We start from the raw sequence: 19,034 nt of genomic DNA, 5'->3' as shown, positions 1-19,034 counted from the left end.
ATGCCCTGGTGTGGGAAGTTTGATGTTTGTTCCTATATTGTTTGTGAATGCTGTTAGTGATATAATGGACTTCATGAGTGCTATCTGTATGAATAATACTGAAAGGGATTGTGATGGGATATATGCTTTTGATGTAGACAATTATGGAAACATATTTGAAACTTCCTGGCAGATTAAAACTGTGTGCCAGAGGGAGACTCGAATTCGAGACATTTGCCTTTCGCTGGCAAGCGCTCATCAACTGGGCTGCCCAAGCACGACTCACAACCTGGCCTCACAGCTTCACTTCTACCAGTACCTCGCCTCCTACCTTCCCAACTTCACAGAAGCTCTCCTGCAAACCTTGCAAGACTAGCACTTCTGGAAGAAAGGATATTGCGGAGACATGGCTTAGTCGCAGCCTGGGGGATGTTTCCAGAATGAAATTTTTACTGTGCAGCAGAATGTGCACTGATATGAAACTTCCTGGCAGATTAAAACTATGTGCCAGACCGACATCAGAACTCAGGAACTTTGCCTTTCACGGACAAGTACTCTAGCAACTGAGCTACCCAAATAGGTTAGGTTAGGTTAGGTTAGACTCATGACCCGTTCTCACTGCTTCACTTCCATCAGTACCTCGTCTCCTACCTTCCCTTCCCATGGTAGGAGACAAGGTACTGGCAGACGTGAAGCTGTGAGGACAGGTCGTGAGTCATGCTTGGGTAGCTCAGTCGGTAGAGCACTTGCCCGCAGAAGGAAAAGATCCCAAGTTTGAGTCTTGGTCCAGTGCACAGTTTTAATCTGCCAGGAAGTTTCATATCAGCACAGACTCCGCTGCAGAGTGAAAATTTCATCAGGGAAATATATTTGTTTTTGGGTTTGGGTTCATTAGTGTGGCGTGTTGTTTATAGAAGGAGATTTAATTTTATGTTTCAGTTTTTGTTAGTTGTGGATATGATAACAAAGTGGTCCCTGCATGCTGCGATGGAGGGCACATTGAACACAATTAAAAAATTTGATTTAACTGCCATATGCATTCATTTGTGCAGATGGTTTGAGACTGATCATCGTTTCTGCATTTCGGACTAGGAACCAATATTTGTTGCAATGTTAGCAGGACAATGCATGGCATTCTATCCAGAGGGAATCCTGATTGCAGAGGTCTAGGCTGATCATTTGAGAGATTGCATTGATGGCATAGTATTTTTGCTATCATTAGATTGCTAGATTTCTACATCATTGTCTTTGGTTGGTAAATATGTTTTCATGGTTTTATTTATTTTTTATTGCATGGTATGTGTGTTTACGTGCATAACTGAATGTTTCTTGTATTGTATATCAACATTGGTTTCAATGCAATTTTTAATGAATTTTTGGGCTGTGTTGTTAGTTGTTGGTAATTATTTTGGATTGTGAGAAGTAGGTATCACGGAATTTGTTTTACCTACAGTGGTCAGGTTAGGTTTTCAACATTAATTATATGGAAGAGTTTTGTTCTTGTAGCACTGTGGATTTAGTTTTAGCCATATAGGTCAAGTGAACTATTAAATACTGAATTTGTCAAGTTGTATGTGGTTTTGTGCTAGTGTGGATTTTGTTTCTGCTATATAGGTCAATACAAATTTCCTGTACTGGCTATTGGAGCTATGTCTGAAAGTCATGGCATTACACACTCCATTTGAGCTATACAGGCCACGTGTAATTCTCGGTCCTATGTTTTGGAGCTATGTTTGGGTTTATGGACTTACTTTGAGCTGTACTGAATAAATGAAATTTCTGATACCAGTTTTTGATCAGATTTGTTATTGTTGTTTTGTTGTTTCCTGAGGGTTTCATTTGACTGATTTTTGTGTTAGTGTTTGTTCCAGTATGTCTTCAATATTAGGCGCTTGTCGTGTATTTAGTTCATCCCAGCCAATGAAGCCCTTAGTTTCGTATTATTTCTGCAATCACATTTCATATTATTTGTGTCTGTTCACACGTGTAATGAGTGGTGATGTCGTCGTCATCATCCATACCACTGTATAAACACCAGTCATTGTTTACGGTTGCTACCAAAAATATCGAAAACTACTCGACTGATTTACCTACAAATTTAACACACTACTCTACTGAATATTTGGATGGACATATATTATACATATAATACATATAATATATAAAAATATAAGTTATATATAAAAGAAAAATGTTTTACCACAAATCTCAAAAAGAACTTGACTGATTTGTTTAAAATTTGTACACGATATCTAAGGAACATCTGAATAGACACAGATTAAATATTTTTTTAATCTATATAATATATAAATATACATGTCTGTGAAAGCTCGTGGCCAATCAAGTTCAAATTTTTACATGATACTGTAATGAGCATTTGGTCAGACACAGGCTACATGTTTTTAACACACACACACACACACACACACACACACACACACAGACAGACAGACAGACAGAGAGAGAGAGAGAGAGAGAGAGAGAGAGAGACTGCTGGGGGGGGGGGGGGGGTGGAGAGAGAATAGACAGACTGCTTGGGGGGGGGGGGGGGGATGGACAGAGAGATGGAGTAGGAGGTGATGAGCAGAGAGAGGAGGGAAGAAGAAGAAAGATGGTCGAAGATAGGGGGAGGAGGAAACCGGCAAGTGGGAGGGATGGTGGGGAGGGGCAAGTTTTCAGTGTATATCCAATTCCCATAATTATTAAGCAATGGTGAAGCATTGCTGGGTATATTAGTGTTATATAACCTTGAAATATGGTTACCCGTCATTTTCATGACATTACAGGGAAAAGATAACTGCAACAGTCAGTTTTGCCATTTTCTTCCATTCGCCAGTTTTACAATTTTCTTCCATTCACTGTGTTAGTTTTGCCCATAAATGACCAAACTGCCACTATGAACTTCATCTAGGCCTCGAACTACACTACAGGTCAGTCTGTCAGCTCATCTAGTGCGAAACTCCATAACCAACTATAAAATATTATATATAACAGGAAATGTGCTGACTGTTCGACTCATCATTGCCTAGCCCAAACTGCTAAAAACAGGAACTTTAAATTTGGAGAGGGTGTTGATCTTATGCCACAGGCACCATTTAATAAGGGATATAGCTGTTATTAGGGCAATTTTGAAGCTAGAACTACGAAAACTGGTATTTGGTTTCTTGTTAAAAAATGACAAAAAAATATGATTTAGTGTTTTGGAAATTCAACCCCTAGGCATTTTATGAAAGTATCTTATTGTGAAGGCATTTTCAAAACTAAATCTATGAAAATTTATATTTGGTTTCTCATAGAAACAACAAAAATTGGAAATTTAACCCCCAAGGTTGGGTGCAATGGGGATGAAAGTTTTCATGAAAATATTTCATTATCTCAATTAGAAATAAAGAAATACGTGTATAAGGGAATGCAAATTTCTATGGTAACATCACCACAAGAATTTAAAAAGGCAGGATTAACAAAAACTTTCAACTCCAGCTACCAGAATCACTTTGTTGGAGGAAGTATATTTGGAAAACACCATGCTTCTACAGCTTTAGCTAGACAATGCAGTCTACACAAGTGAAGCAGTGGGCACTACACCAGTTCATAATAATCATACCAGTAAAAGTTATTCTAGCACTCTGCATATCAAGAACAAATGTAATCAATTCATATCTTCTTACAAAAGAAGATTCAGCAATTCTCATTGGCTACCAGATAGTATGACCCGTTTGCCTACAACCCACACGAACAAACTACCACAACCAAGAGCCACTGACACTGTAAGTGTACATCAGCATTTTCATTTGTATCTAAAATCAGCATTAAGTGAACATTGGTATTACAAAACATGAAATCTCACCAATTCATCTAAGAAGATGTAATTAAAGAAATAAGAAACAATTAAACATTATTACAGCTGCATTCCAGAATTACAGTACATGTAATATTAGTCACAAAGCCATAGCCAAATAAACCTAATAACAAGAATGTCAGCTGTATATTACATACAATGAGTAGCATAAAACCACATACAAAATTTCAGTAGCATTATCAGTGTTGTACAATTACATTAACAATATATAAATAAAAACAACATTATAACAATGAAAATAATCAATTTTTGACTACACAATGTAATTGGATGGATAAAATACGTACTCCCCAGGTGGTGGCAAGAAAACACAAATATAAAAAAGGTTTTACATATGCAAACTTTCGGATCCAGTGGCTCCTTCCTCTGGCAGAAGGGTTGAAGGGGAAGGAAGAGGAGTGAAGGAAAAGGACTGGTGAGGTTTAGGAACAGGGACAGAGTTCAGAAATATCAACCAGAACCCTAGGACAGAGAAGACAGAAACCGCCCAGTAAGTCTCCCCTGACCCGGGGCTCTGGGTGACTTTTCCGAACTCCACCCCTTTTCCGAAATGTCTCTAGTCCTTTTCCTTCACCCCTCCTCCTTCCCCTTCAACCCTTCTGCCAGAGGAAGGAGCCACTGGATTCAAAAGCTTGCAAACCTAAAACCTATTTTTATACGTGTGCTGTCCTGCTGCCGCTTGCTGAGTAGATTTTTTTATCTATTTAAAAACAGTGTTACAACACACACAACTGCAATAGTCCAGCTAAGGAGAGGAAATTGAGGATATGGGAAAGGAGTGAGGTTTGCTTAATGGTGTTTGCAGATACATATCGATGGTAGGCAATGAAAACCTTGTAACACAATTTGTCTGTCTGAAAATTCGCACAATTTCAGCAACCAGTAACTCCACCACGAAAGGGGGATTTGAGAGTGCATAGATTTCTCTAATTTTTCTATAACTAGGCTTCTACTATATAGTTATACATGTAGCACTTAATATTTTTTTAATAAGCTGGCTTTGCTTCACCTGAAAAATTTAACAAAATGGAGTTACAAGGTTTTCATTGCTTACCATCGATATGCTACTCATTTAACTCTACAACAATGACGACATAAGTGGGACTTTATATGTGGATTTTATACTCCTCACTGTATGTAATACACAGGTGACATCTCTGTATTTGGTTTAGTTAGTTATAAAATTGTAACTAATGCCATTATATTATATTTCAGGAATGAAGCATGTAATTATCCCTCTTCCTTGTGCCATGAAGGGAGATCTATGCATAACGCACAGATATACATTATCAATATAAACTTGTAGAGGTCAAGAGGAATGTCTAATATGAGTCATCGCCTTTGGCCAGCGATGTAATGTTAATGGCTGCTGTCATGTCACCTTTTCATGCATACAGTCACTGTTTTAAATAAATAAAAATAAAAAAGACTGGGTGTGATGACAGACTGATCTGTAGCCTTGCCCAAGGTATAGGTTAGGCTGGAAGGTAACTGTTTGGTTGTGAGTGATGAAACCAATGAACGTGATACTGAGAAAACAGGGTTGTGGTGACAGAATTAACTGTAGCTTAGCCTAATTGAAAATAAAAATCTGCAATAATGTCAAATTACAGTTGCCACATTGTTTACAGCATTTCTCCTAAGTCACTGCTCAAAACCAACAACTTGTATCGAACATTCCTCTATAACCAACTTGTAGCACCTTTGTTAATTGTTTTGAGTCATCAGTTTTCTGCCTCCAATGAATTCATCTCCTCTGATAACTCTTCATCACAGTATCACCTGCAACATATGTCCTAAATTATTTGCTGGATGTATTCCAGCCTCAGTTTACGTCCACATTTTTACTCTCTACAGCTCCCTCTAGTACCCTGGAAGTTATTCCGTGATGTCGTAACAGATGTCCTACTATCTGTCCCTTCTTCTTGTCAGTGTTTTCCATGTATTCCTTTCCCCGTCAATATTCTGGAGAACCTCCTCATTCCTTATGTTATCAGTATACCCAATTTTCAACATTCTTCTATTGCACCACATCTCAAATGCTTCAATTCTCTTCTTTTCCTGTTTTTCCACAGTCCATCTTTCACTACCATACAATGTTGTGCTCCAAACACACATTCTCAGAAACTACTTCCTCAAATTAAGCCCTATGTTTGACACTAGTAGAATTCTCTTGGCCAGGAATGCTATTTTTTGCCTCGCTACTCTGTTTTTATGTCCTCCTTGCTCTGATAATCGTAAGTTATTTTCCTGCTTAGCTGGCACAATTCTGTAACTTCATCCACTTCATGGCCATCAATCCTGATGTTAAGTTTCTCGCTATTCTCATTTCTGTTACTTCTCATTACCTTTGTCTTTCTTCGATTTACTCTCAACCCACATTCTGTATTCATTACACTGTTCATTTTGGTCAGCAAATCCTGTAATTCATCTTCATTTACACTGAGGATAGTGATGTTATCAGTGAATCTTATCACTGATGCCCTTTCACCTTGCATTTTCATTCCACTCTTGAACCTTTCTTTTATTTTTGTCATTGCTTCTTCAATGTACAGACTAAACACTAGAGTTTAAAGACTACACCCCTGTTTCACACCATTTTTAATCTGAGCACACGCCCTTGGTTTTCCACTGTTATTGTTCCCTCTTGGCTCTGGATCATATTTTATATTACCCTTATTCCACAGTGGCTTACCCCTACTTTTCTCAGAATTTCAAACATCTTACACCATTTGTGATTGTCAAATGATTTTTTCCAAGTTGACAAATCCTATGAACATGTCTTGATTCTTCTTTAGTCTGCTTCCATTACAACCCTCAATGTCAGAATTGCCTCTCTGGTGCCTTTATCTTTCCTAAAGCCAAACTGATCGTCATCTAATACATTCTCAATTTTCTTTTCCATTCATCTGTATATTATTCTTGTCAGCAACTTGGAGCACGAGCTGTTAAAATGACTGTGATAATTCTCACACGTCGCCTCTTATAATCTTTGGAATTGTGTGGATGATATTTTTCCAAAAGTCAGATGGTACAGATGGTATATTGTGAGACACACACAACTGACATGCCATGTCATGACTTGTAGAATGTTGGCAAGATGGCGTCGAGTGAACATTTTTTTGTGTAGTGATGTCTCAGTTTCTTTAAAAAGTGATTGTGAGGTTTGTAAAATTTGCGTGAAGAAGGTCAAAAGAGGTATCATGTGTGCCGACTGCAAGTGCTGGTACCACGATAAATGTGTCAAAGTCAATTTGAAATATATAAAAGACTAACATGACTGGACATGCCAACAGTGCTTCGTAAGTGCTGCGGAAAACGAAATAACGAACATGCTAAAGACAAAAGAAAAAATAATAGGCGTGTTAACAGATGATTTTATGTCAATCAATACAAAATATCAAGAACTTCTGAGGAAATATCAAGAGCTGGAAACTAAATACAAAGCAGTGGATCAGAATTATCGCCTAACTCAAGACAATGTTGTTGTTAATAGTCATTCTGAGCAGAAAATGTGGCGTGTGCCGAAAAAACAAACAAGCAAGAACTACAAGTAAGTACAGTCCCAGTGATACCATTATCAAACAAATTCTCAGCACTATTAGCAGATCGTGGTAGCACAACAGACATGATCGAACCAGAAAGGAATCACAAAACTCCCACTAAAGAACCAAAAAAGAACTTGCCAACCTTACGAAGCACCAAAGGGTTCCTTCTGTATACCGACAGTCATGGAAAAGATCTATCCAAACGTTTTCGCGAAAGTATGTCTTCAAAGCATTCAGTTTTTGCGAAAATCAAGCCTGGTGCAATGTTAAATGCAGTGGTGGAGAATATTACAACAGAAACAAGTCAACTGAACAAAACCACTCATGTTGTGATTACTGGCGGCGGCAACGACGTATACAAAAACAAAAGCAAGACAGCCCTGCGATGCTTCTGTAACATATTACCAAAACTATTTCAAATAAACATTGTCATCACAAACGTGCCAGTGCGACACGATTTACAGCTGTGGTCATGTGTAAACAAAGAGATTCGACACTACAATTCCAAGCTAAAGAACTGGTGTGATAAATTTAGCCATGTACATTTGATAGACTTAATTAAGTAAGATGAGTTGTGATGAACGCGGATTCCACTTAAACAGGAAAGGGAAGGCCAAGCTAGTTTCCCACATAAGCAAACTGTGTGAGAAAGACAGTGTGAAGAAAGTGCCAACTGCTCTGGACTACAACCACGAGACTTTTTTACAATAAAGGATCATAATAAAAGTTTTCAGGGATGTATTTTGGATATGACTGAGTCCCATTCACACAAGAAAAGCCAGGCTGTGAAATAAGTGATCAGTCATTGCAGGTCAGTTCTAAAAAACCATTGTATGCAAAATGCCGTAAAAAGTGTAACTCAAACAACTTTGATTCGTGCAAGATGGTAAATAAACAAGAAGGGATAACACCCTTAAAGTTAATGCACTTAAACGTGCAATATCTCTGAAACAAACTAGACATTCTACAAATATTCATAGAGGAACACTCGCCACATGAACTATATTATAGATTAGAAAGTTACATACTAGCAAATAGTTATTGTAGGCAAAACCATAAAGGTCGTGGTGTGGCAGTTTATGTTAATAAGGATATAGAAGCTAAAAAAAAATCCTTTCTGGAACACCACACCAAAGAAGGATCAACTGAAATGACAGGTATTGTAGTCCACAGTAATGATCTTAAGTTACCAAAGCATAAAGCGATTGGAGTATGTGGGCCACCAAAAGCTGATGTAATGCTGTTAATGAATAAACTCAGTAGTGTTGTTGGTCAGGCCGGTTCTAATGACCTTATTATATTAGGTGACTTTAATATAGATGCAAACTCAAATAGTATAGTAAACTTTACAGACACATGTTCCACTAGAATAGATTATGCTATAATCAACAAAGATGTTATAGATAAGGTAAATTACAGTAACCTAGATTTTCCTTATTCTGACCACTTCTGCCAGGCGATAGAATACAAAAATTCAGTTGTGCCTAAAATACCAAAAATTGTGCTACAGAAATGAATGCTGAATTCCTCAAATATTAATGTTCTTAAAGACAAACTAATGAATGAGAAATGGGAGTCTGTGTACCAGGTAAAAGGGTCGGATAAGAAATGGAATGAATTCTACTCAATCCTACTGCAACATTATTAATATAGTTGTCCACTCATAGAAATCCAGAAGGTAGTTAAACACTGTCAAAATGGAAGTAATCCTAGACAAACTCCCAACAAATCTGATTAGGCTCAGGCAGCAAGTACGTGATCTAAACCAGCTTTATAAAGCTACTACTATGCAGGTTTTCAAGGAAAAATACAATAGGACCAAGAAAACCTTTAAAACTGAAATTGTTAACCTAAGGTAGCAGATTACCAGCAAAACAATAGAACAGTCTGACAACATAAGCAAAAGCATCTTGGAAGCTGATTTACAAATACCAAAAAGGTCCCAACAAGATGAACATGGGACCACTCAGCATAAGACGTGATGGTAACATTATAAAAAACCCAGATAATATACATAATATTTTTAATAACTATTAAATTTCTGGTGAACAATCAACCCATATTATAGATTCACAGGTAGAGACCCGATGCCATCTCACCCAGTGTACTGAATTTGAATTTGTGGAAGTGAATGAGCAGGAGGTTCACAGGGCAATATACATGCTAAAGAAAAATTTTTTGTCTGGATGGGATTGTGTATCCAGTGCTATTACTAAAGTGTGCTTAAAACAAATCCAAACCTCTTGCTCACCTGATTAATTGCAGTATTAGAGAAAACATGTATCCAACGGTTCTAAAAATGAGTGTAGTGAAACCAGTGTATAAAAAGGGAAGTAAGGAAGATGTCTCCAACTATAGACCAATATCATTAATTCCCACTTTTAGTACGATATTCAAAAGCATTATCCTTTCTCAGCTAAGTGTCTTTTTCACAAAATATAAACTGCTTGTAGCATCACAGCATGGCTTCAGAAAAGAGCTAAGTACAACCACAGCAGTTACACAAATGATCCATGAAGTTTACTGTCTGTTGGAACAGAAGATGCAGACTGCAAGTATATTTTTGGACCTGACAAGAGCATTTGATACGGTAAACCATAGGGTACTTCTTAAAAAGCTAAAATCTTACAGTATTGGAGATCAAGCCATGAATCTTCTAACTACGTACCTGTTGAATAGCAAGCAAAGTACTACATTGTCATACAAACTAGATAATAAAATCATGAACTCCCAGTCCACCAGCGAACCTGTATTAAAAGGGGTACCACAGGGCTCAATCCTTGGACCCTTTCTCTTCCTTATATATATTAACGACATTGCACAACCCATTAACTCCCATGTTGTAAGCTATGCAGATGACACGTCAATCTTATTCTATGGGAGTGAATCTAATGAGCTAGAATCTCTTGCTGCTAGTGGTGTAATAGAAGTAACAAAATACTTCAATGATCAGGGACTCACGGTGAATGTCACAAAATCTCAAGTACTGACATTTAAAACAGGCAGTTCTCACCGCAACAATATGAATAGTGTGTGTAATATCTCCGCAACAGAAAATGGTAACTGTAAATTCCTGGGTGTGTATGTTGATGAAAATTTGCGGTGGACATTTGTGTTTCTTCAGAAGAGAAATTTGTTAACATTGAATATTGATTAAAGTATCAGGAAGTCGTTTCTGAAAGTATTTGTATGGAGTGTAGCCATGTATGGAAGTGAAACGTGGACAATAAATAGCTTAGACAAGAAGAGAATAGAAGCTTTCGAAATGTGGTGCTACAGAAGAATGCTGAAGATTAGATGGGTTGATCACATAACTAATGAGGAGGTATTGAATAGAATTGGGGAGAAGAAGAGCTTGTGGCACAACTTGACTAGAAGAAGGGATCGGTTGGTAGGACATGTTCTGAGACATTGAGAGAGATCACCAATTTAGCATTGGAGGGCAGCGTGGAGGGTAAAAATCGTAGAGGGAGACCAAGAGATGAATACACTAAACAGATTCAGAAGGATGTAGGTTGCAGTAGGTACTGGGAGATGAAGAAGCTTGCACAGGATAGAGTAGCCTGGAGAGCTGCATCAAACCAGTCTCAGGACTGAAGACCACAACAACAACATACCACATTAATTTTGTATGCGGAAAAGTCAGTAGTGCCATATATCTCCTCAGCCAGCTCGCAAAGATAGTTCCTATCCAAGCACTGAAATTAGTATATTATGGAACACTTTACCCCTTTCTCAATTACGGAATTGAGCTATGGGGGCTGTGCAGCTGATGTGCATTTAAAAAGAATACTACTACTACTACAGAAAAGAGCAATAAGACGTATACACGGGATGGGACATAGAGATTCATGCCGTGAAATGTTTGTGCAGCACAAATATCTGACATTATATTCTCTGTACATCTTCAAAATAGTTTTATTTTTTATAAGTCAACCAACAGAAGCTTCACTCTTTCTCTCATTGTCACCTTCCCCATGGCAGTATCCTCCCAGAGATCCGAATGGGGGACTATTCCAGAATCTTTTGCCGGCGGAGAGAGCATCATGACACTTCTTCAATTATAGGCCACCACATGGTATGAGTACACATTACGTGTCTATAATACAGTGGTTTCCATTGCCTTCTGTATCCTCATGCTGTTGATCATTGCTGACTTCCTGCCTTTCAGGGCAGTTTCCCATCCCACAGGCAAGAGTGTGCCCTGAGCTCTTGTCTGCTCTTCCACCCCCTTTGACAAGGACATTGGCTGAATGGGGGTGACGTCTTATGCCGGAAGTCTTTGTCCGCCATTGCTGATGGTTTTTATTTAAAATTTAAGTTGTGGTGCAGCTCAAACCGAGGACTGACGATGTTTTGATCACTAGTCTGGACCTCTGGACCATAATATTTGGCAATATATTTTAATACACCAGAACAGCTGGTTTGGACTTCAGTCTACATGTAGACATGACGAGAAAAAAAATTATGATCATATATGGAATGATGTGGGCTCTCAGTGACTGCATGTTAAATATTCATTGAAGTTCTCCCACAGGTATACAACCCCAAAGCTACGATATTTTGGAAAAAAAAAGGATTTTTCAAAATGTGTTGATTTTGTAGTGCACATTTTTCTGAAGAGTTTGATGTATGAAACATGTATGTTCGAGGAAATGTAATATACGATATTTTCTTGCAAGTGTGCCAAAGTGCTGTTCCATGCCTCTTCCCACAGGAGTCTTCTATGGCATGTCACTGTATTTTGCTATGTGGAATTCAAATGTATATATTTTGTAATTGAAGCCATCAGGACAGTGGAAATAAAAATATCTTGTGGTTCCTCTCCTACCCCCAGTCAGCCAGTTTGACACCCTACCCACTTAGAAAAACTCATAACTTGTGACCAGGAGAATAAGAACGCTTCAGAAAATTTGCACTCTTTATTGCCTTTTAGCTATCAACTTTCTCTTTTGTGTGACATAATATTAAATATAGGCAACATAAAACCAGTACAGACAAGAGACAAGTAAGACAGTACACACTTCTTCAGTCTGTAGGTCCCAGCAGTTTTTTCTCTCTAATCTTGCTACAACTTTACACGGCATGCTTTCCCTTCTGCGAAAGAATCTGCTACCTCATCAAAGTTCATCAAACGTTTTGTTACATGAAAAATCAAAATGTCATTACCTAATACTGGAAAAGCAGTTAATATGAATAGACCCAAGAGTGGGGTGGTTTCTCTATTTGATTACTCCTATTCTGTCACTGTCTGCTAGATAAAACGAAACAAGCCTTTCTAATACTGGAGCAGTTGTAACACATGCCAAGAGACTGGTTAGGCACAAATGATAATTTTTATCTACCACATTTAAATAAATAACACAAAAGAATATAATTAAGGAAGTATGAATATCAAATGCCTATTAGGTCTATTACAAGCAAAAAGTTTTATGTCAGGAAACAGTTTCACATTTCGCTCATACATCCCAGTTTCTCAAGCACAAGATCGAAAAGCAGTGGTGGTAGGAATTTTTTTTATATAAATTTGGGAACATCATGTTCTTCCATATAATTTGTGTAATGCATTTCTTTTCCTTCCTCATTCTAACAAACAATCTTGTCATCACTAATTCAGTAACTATTCCTGCCATTGTCAAAACTTATTCTCCGATTAAGTTCACTAACCCTGACAGAATCAACGATTCAGTTATCCCGCATTTATTCTCCAGTTAGACATTATTGTGTGTTAGTACTATGATTTTTCCACACTATTCTCAGAATAGAATTTAAGTGGCTGCAATTGGGGACAGTAAAACTGGCACTTAGTAGTGTAGCAATCTGGCAAAAAACTTTCAGCCAAAATTTCATTTTCTTGGACACACCAGGAAGATAATATGTAATCTTTCTTACCTGTTAGTTGTTTATTTCCACTTTGATAGTCTGAATCTATGGACTCCGCTAATAATTATGACAACACTTACCATTTGCACACCCAATCAACCACATGAACAAACAGTGATTGGTATTCAACCATTTGGGTTTATTCGGCTCAGCTTGTATAGCCCAGTCCCCTTTTGTCGGTGGGAAAGTTCTTTATTTCTTGATTCGACGTGGATTCCCCTGGCAGAGATATCACACATTCAAAAATCAACTCTGAATGTCTTGAAAAATGTTCACAAACCAACAGGGATGCGTTTCAAAATCATATGAATAATTGACAGAACAATGTGCACTGGATGCTAGGTGCTTTGTGAGACAACATTTTTTCCTTCGAGAATATGAATTTGCCGCCGACCCCCCCCCCCCCCCCCCCCACGAAATTGCCGCAAAGGGAAAATACCCCAATACGCTGGTTTGTCCCCTCCCTCCCCGGATCCATGCAAACATGTATTAAAAACATTATGTTACTATTTGATACAAATAATGTTAATGTTTTAAAATAGTTTTGCATGTGGGCTGGTGGACTGATTTCTGTATCTCCTCTGTTGCACCATGATGCGTAGAGGTGTATGAATACAAGTACTAGGCTGTATACAACATTAAATTGACAACTCTGCCACTTGTTGTGTATTTATGTCAGTTTTTTTTACATGTTACATGTTTTGTTCCATCTCTGTTTGATACATTTTGTAGATTGCTATGGCTATGATGTCCGAACTGGCCAATAGTAAATAAACTGAAAATTGTACAACCTATAATGAAAAATGTTTTCTTTTGAAAGATATATCAAGGCTGTCAACTCACCTGCACACAAAATTATCAACATTCGACACTGTTTGGTAAGCACACTGTTAAGAACATAAACTCAAAATCTTTATTCACAGAAACTGTTCTACCGAATCCAATCACCCCAGAAGTCACAAAGAAGCCAGCTTCAGATATTTACTTCACAAACTGAACAAAATACCCATGAACAAACATGATTACACACAAGAACTGAACACAATAAAACAAATTGCACAGGAGAATGGAGAGAATACAAAATAAACCACAAAATACAAAAACAAACAACAAATAACCACAGCGCGCGTGCACACACGCACACACAACAAATAAGCTGAGAGTAAACAACAAATGCCACATAATGACTTACAAAAACAAAGTCACACACAAGGTGGGTAATAAACTAAAGAAACAAGGACTCAACATTGCGTACAGAACCAACAACACAATACAAAGCAGACTTGGAAGAAATACCACCAACACTGACAAATACAGCCAGTCCAGTACATACCAACTTACTTGCAACTGCTGTCAATCTGTATATGTGGGCAAACATATAGGAATTTCAGAACCAGGTATACAGAACACCTCAGAGCACGGAAATGCAATAGCTCACAGTAAAAATTTGCAGGCCACCTGATAGCACACAACCACTACCCAGCAAACTTTGAAACTGACAAATACAATTCAAACTCGCACGCCTCACTCAGCCAAACATGCTATGAAACAAATGAATACCACACAGCCCCAACAACACGCAATGGCAATGAAAACTCTGCCTATATTTTGAGAAATCAAAAAACTGCAGTGCCAAGCGACCATAGGTCACAAAGTAAGCCTATTTACTTCACCAAAAACACAGGAGAATGCACCACAATCTCAAAACTATAAGTTACACACAAAAAATGTGATATAGACTCAAAAATGGTTCAAATGGCTCTGAGCACTATGCGACATAACTGCTGAGGTTATCAGTCGCCTAGAACTTAGAACTAATTAAACCTAACTAACCTAAGGACATCACACACATCCATGCCTGAGGCAGGATTCGAACCTGCGACCGTAGCAGTCCCGCGGTTCCGGATCGAGCGCCTAGAAGATATAGACTCAGTTCCGTTCGTAAATGCATAACAAACGGAAAAATAAATTACATTTTGCTGTTTGCAGATGACAAGTTGTATACTGTGTAGCAGAATAGCTACCAAAATAAATGGACAATAGCATCATGTAAGGTATATTAACTAATGCATACATCCACTTTTCACCAATTAAGCTATAAATCGAACTTTGACATAATGTTATAAAGAACAAAAATGTTAATATGTGGGCCTAACAACAATTTTACAGTTAAAAATTAAAATTAAACCCACTAAAGACAGCACAGAAGAGCTGAAACATGTATGGGTGAAACAAAACAGGAAAACAGGTGTCTTGCATATGACGGAATTTCTCATCCCATTTTCGTAGCAAGCACAGGCGTAACAAGAAAAAACTGCACCACAAGATGATTGGTCTCAGGTTGATTGATTTTTGTGGTAGAGTAAAAAATAACCTTAATAGTATGAAACAAAGAACAGCTCAGGTTAGCTCAATCTTGCATGAGTGCTACACTGTTATTACATGTAAATTACATATTCTTACTTGTTGGTGTACAAATCTTGCTCCTTTTCATATTGTACTCTAAGTTCTTCTTGCTTTTTCTTATAAGAATCAGCTTTCTGTTCAGCCATCCATACCTGTAATTATAAAGTTACATCTTTTGAAGCAATAATTTAGGTACATGTGTCAATTCTATAAGCAATATACCGAAATGACAGTGTTATGGGTGGTTACATATTGAGCCAGATGCTTGCTGGACATTATTGGTTGGATTAAATGAGGACAGTAACAAGGTGCAACTATGCAATGACTTTTAAAATAGCTTTTGATATTTTCTGTTATGCAATATACTCAAAATGGGAATGAATACAAAAGCAGTCAAATGTGGTATAATGTTTTAACTTCATGCAAACAAAATTGTGACATTGTATCTGCATTTCGAAATAAAGAATTTTTATGATGCAGATAATTTGGTTTCATGTTCCATGGAACCTCTTCATGATAAATCGTTATGATGTTGAACGAGTTGATTTATATTCACATCGTTGCATGCTGAGCATCTCTAAATCTTTTTTAAAATATACAAATGTAACTAATTTATATCCGCCACATTTTATACATTACAATGATATAAATTCTTCTACGGTACACAAGAGGTTGTCAAGAATAACATACTATTTGTAGTATAACTCAGTTTCCGATAAACGAAATTGTTAGTGAGGTATCATAAAAAGCTTACTCTCTTTAAGTTATCTCGAGAGGCTGGATGGAAAAACTTTTTACACATATAATTATTAAATCCTTTCCCCATCTTTTATTTGTGTTTGGCACTAACACTAGTCACAACAAACAATAAAAAATACACAAAGTAAACACTATTCCACAACCACTCTCCAAGTCCTACTCCATTCTCCAAAACACTGAGGTTGAAAGGCCTGTGACAGGTGACAGCGATTGCACAGTTCGATATATAATACATTCGAGTTAACAAACTATCGCTATTCATCACGATTATTGCACTGTGATTCGGTAAAGTTTTGAGAGATATTTTTGATCTCATTTTAGAAAAGATTTTTTCCGGCTCAACTTTTTCGAGGAATTAGATGACGTTTTAGAGACTCTTAAACTAGCCACTAGCTCCTGCGGAACTCCATGGAATGTGATAATAGGTACTCCCAAACTAAAATAAATATTTGTATTTTTGTGAATAATTTTGTAATATTTCATAACCTCGTGCTGCAGTTTACATTTAAAATTTTCATCCTCACATAGTCATTATTGGAAGGTTGTATGAAAGGGTTCCATATCGGATCTATCATTGCTTTTATTGAGCACTTTGACAAATCTCCATTGGGTCTGCGTAAGAACTCTGGACCCGCCATCTAACTTCAAACTTTGGGATGACTAGCACTTCGTGAGGAGAGTTTGTCGAAGCAAGGCTTTATTATACGCGGATACGTCATGCGGCGTGGAGTCCTCTGGTTGAGAGTAGTATTTTCCGCAAAATTTACTATCGTTGTTGCGTGGTAATCGTGGTTAGAATAGTGCGCGTTGAACACGAGTATTAGTAGTGTGCTTCACACGTTGAGAAACATTGACGTCCACGTCCTGAGGTCAGACGCTGTTTGTACTGTATGCCATAGGGAGCATGAGTTACTAAGATAAGCTCGTATAAAATTTTTCTGAAGTACTGGTAATCTTTTAGGTGCAGCTGTCGTTTTTTGCGAAAGAATGGTAGTGAGATTTATTGTTGGTTTACAACTTTACCGTTTTTGTACGCAGTAGTTTAGTGACATGTATTTGCTTATCATAAGAGCGCTTTTAGTTTGTGAGAGTTTTGAGTCTTGGTTGCACGAGTTGTAGATGCAAGCTGCATTGGAGGGAAGCGAAGACTGACGGTTTCTACTGTAAATACAAATGTAGCTTAATTTTTACATAAGACACCAGCAGTAGCAACTTCTGCCTGTCATTTACGTTCCTGATGGCTCTTCTCCATGATGGGGTTTATGAAACCCGTGTGAATTAATAAATACAGAGAACTTAGTTCCCTGTGTGAGCCGAGTATAACAGTACTGGTGATATTGCGCAACAGATGGTAGCTATTTTTTCCCCCAAAATGAGGACACCCACAACGCCACTGACCAACACGATTTTAGGATCGTTCTAGTCCGGATCTCCGTGAGAGGGCAGAATAGCGTATTACCGACGTCATATAGTACTTAGCGGTGCTAGATTTTTTTGTTCTCTGTAGCCTAGCCCAGGTAATCGATACTATCTTGTGACGTTTTTTTGGTTTTAAATAAGAAAGTATGACTGCAGTAGAACAGTGACTATGGTGAAATCCAGACTAACGCCCTCAGGATTGCAGGATTAAACACTTTAGCTTAATTTTATATTTTCAGATAGCTGTATCGCACCGAAATAAACTGTTAAATGAAACTAGGAGGAAAGACAAACTATCACAGCCAAGAAACATAGACCTCACAGATATATATAAATGCCCCCATGAACGAGCAAATTTGTTTTTGAAATGTGCTCTTTCCTAGCCAAAGCATCTGTCAAACAAGCCCTTACATGTATAAAAAAAGTTTGCCAGTTAAACCTCACTTTGAAGCACACTGTTAGTGTTCGTGAGTATTTTGACAGTGGTGAGAATGGCCACAAATGGAAACAAAGTTGTCATAGCACTGACTTTGGCACTGTGTTGAAAGAAGAAAACAAGCTGCTGGTCCAGGGAATTGCTTAAAATGAGAAATTCGCCCATGAAAATCGGCTAAGGGAAATATTACTCTCATAAACCGAAGATTACATCAACTTTTTTCGAGCGGACAATGGAACTTTTGCAAACATGTTATGGCACTAGTAAAAGAGTAAACTCGTCTATCAAATTCGTTTTTATGTAGCATGGAGGTGTGGAACGAACCCCTTACACGTAGCAAAAATGATCGTCAATTGAATCTGAGTTTTGAAGCAGACACTTTTCATGTATGCTTATTTTGGCACTGGTAGGATTGGCTACAAATGCATATAAAGAGTTTCTTAACATCGACTCTGCCACTGCGTGTAAAGAAGAGGAAGAAAAAAGATGCTACTCCAGGGAAAGATTTAAGAGAAAAAAGTATACACATGAACCTGTTAATGGAAATGTTACACTTAAAACCTCGTGATTGCACCAGTTTCTGCAGATGGACAGTAAAGCGTTTAATAACTTGTTTAGAGCTACATCTCCCTCACACTGAAAAGTTACCTTCATCTACTTGGTCCTCCAATGACAGTTCATTAAAATATAGACCACATCGCCTGTGGAAGAACCGGAAAACTTTAGTTTCTTTAATTTCATTGCA

At 37.7% G+C, this 19,034-nt stretch overlaps 1 protein-coding gene across 1 annotated transcript in view; it reads right to left on the bottom strand.

Annotated features, from left to right (window-relative positions):
* Positions 1-16,626, bottom strand: part of LOC124788220 (corepressor interacting with RBPJ 1) — a 73,311-nt gene extending 56,685 nt beyond the window's left edge. The window contains exons 1-2 of the mRNA XM_047255401.1: positions 16,430-16,626; positions 15,733-15,827 (exon numbers count right to left, since the gene is read on the bottom strand). Coding sequence (XP_047111357.1) covers positions 15,733-15,827; positions 16,430-16,501 — 167 coding nt within the window. The 5' untranslated portion in view covers positions 16,502-16,626. The remainder of the gene's footprint in view (positions 1-15,732; positions 15,828-16,429) is intronic.
* Positions 16,627-19,034: the final 2,408 nt, after the last annotated feature.

The sequence above is a fragment of the Schistocerca piceifrons genome, chromosome 3 (assembly GCF_021461385.2).
Source record: "Schistocerca piceifrons isolate TAMUIC-IGC-003096 chromosome 3, iqSchPice1.1, whole genome shotgun sequence".
NCBI classification, from domain to species: Eukaryota; Metazoa; Arthropoda; class Insecta; order Orthoptera; family Acrididae; genus Schistocerca; species Schistocerca piceifrons.
The sequence above is the reverse complement of the archived record's forward strand: the minus strand, read 5'-3'. Positions and strand labels throughout refer to the sequence as shown.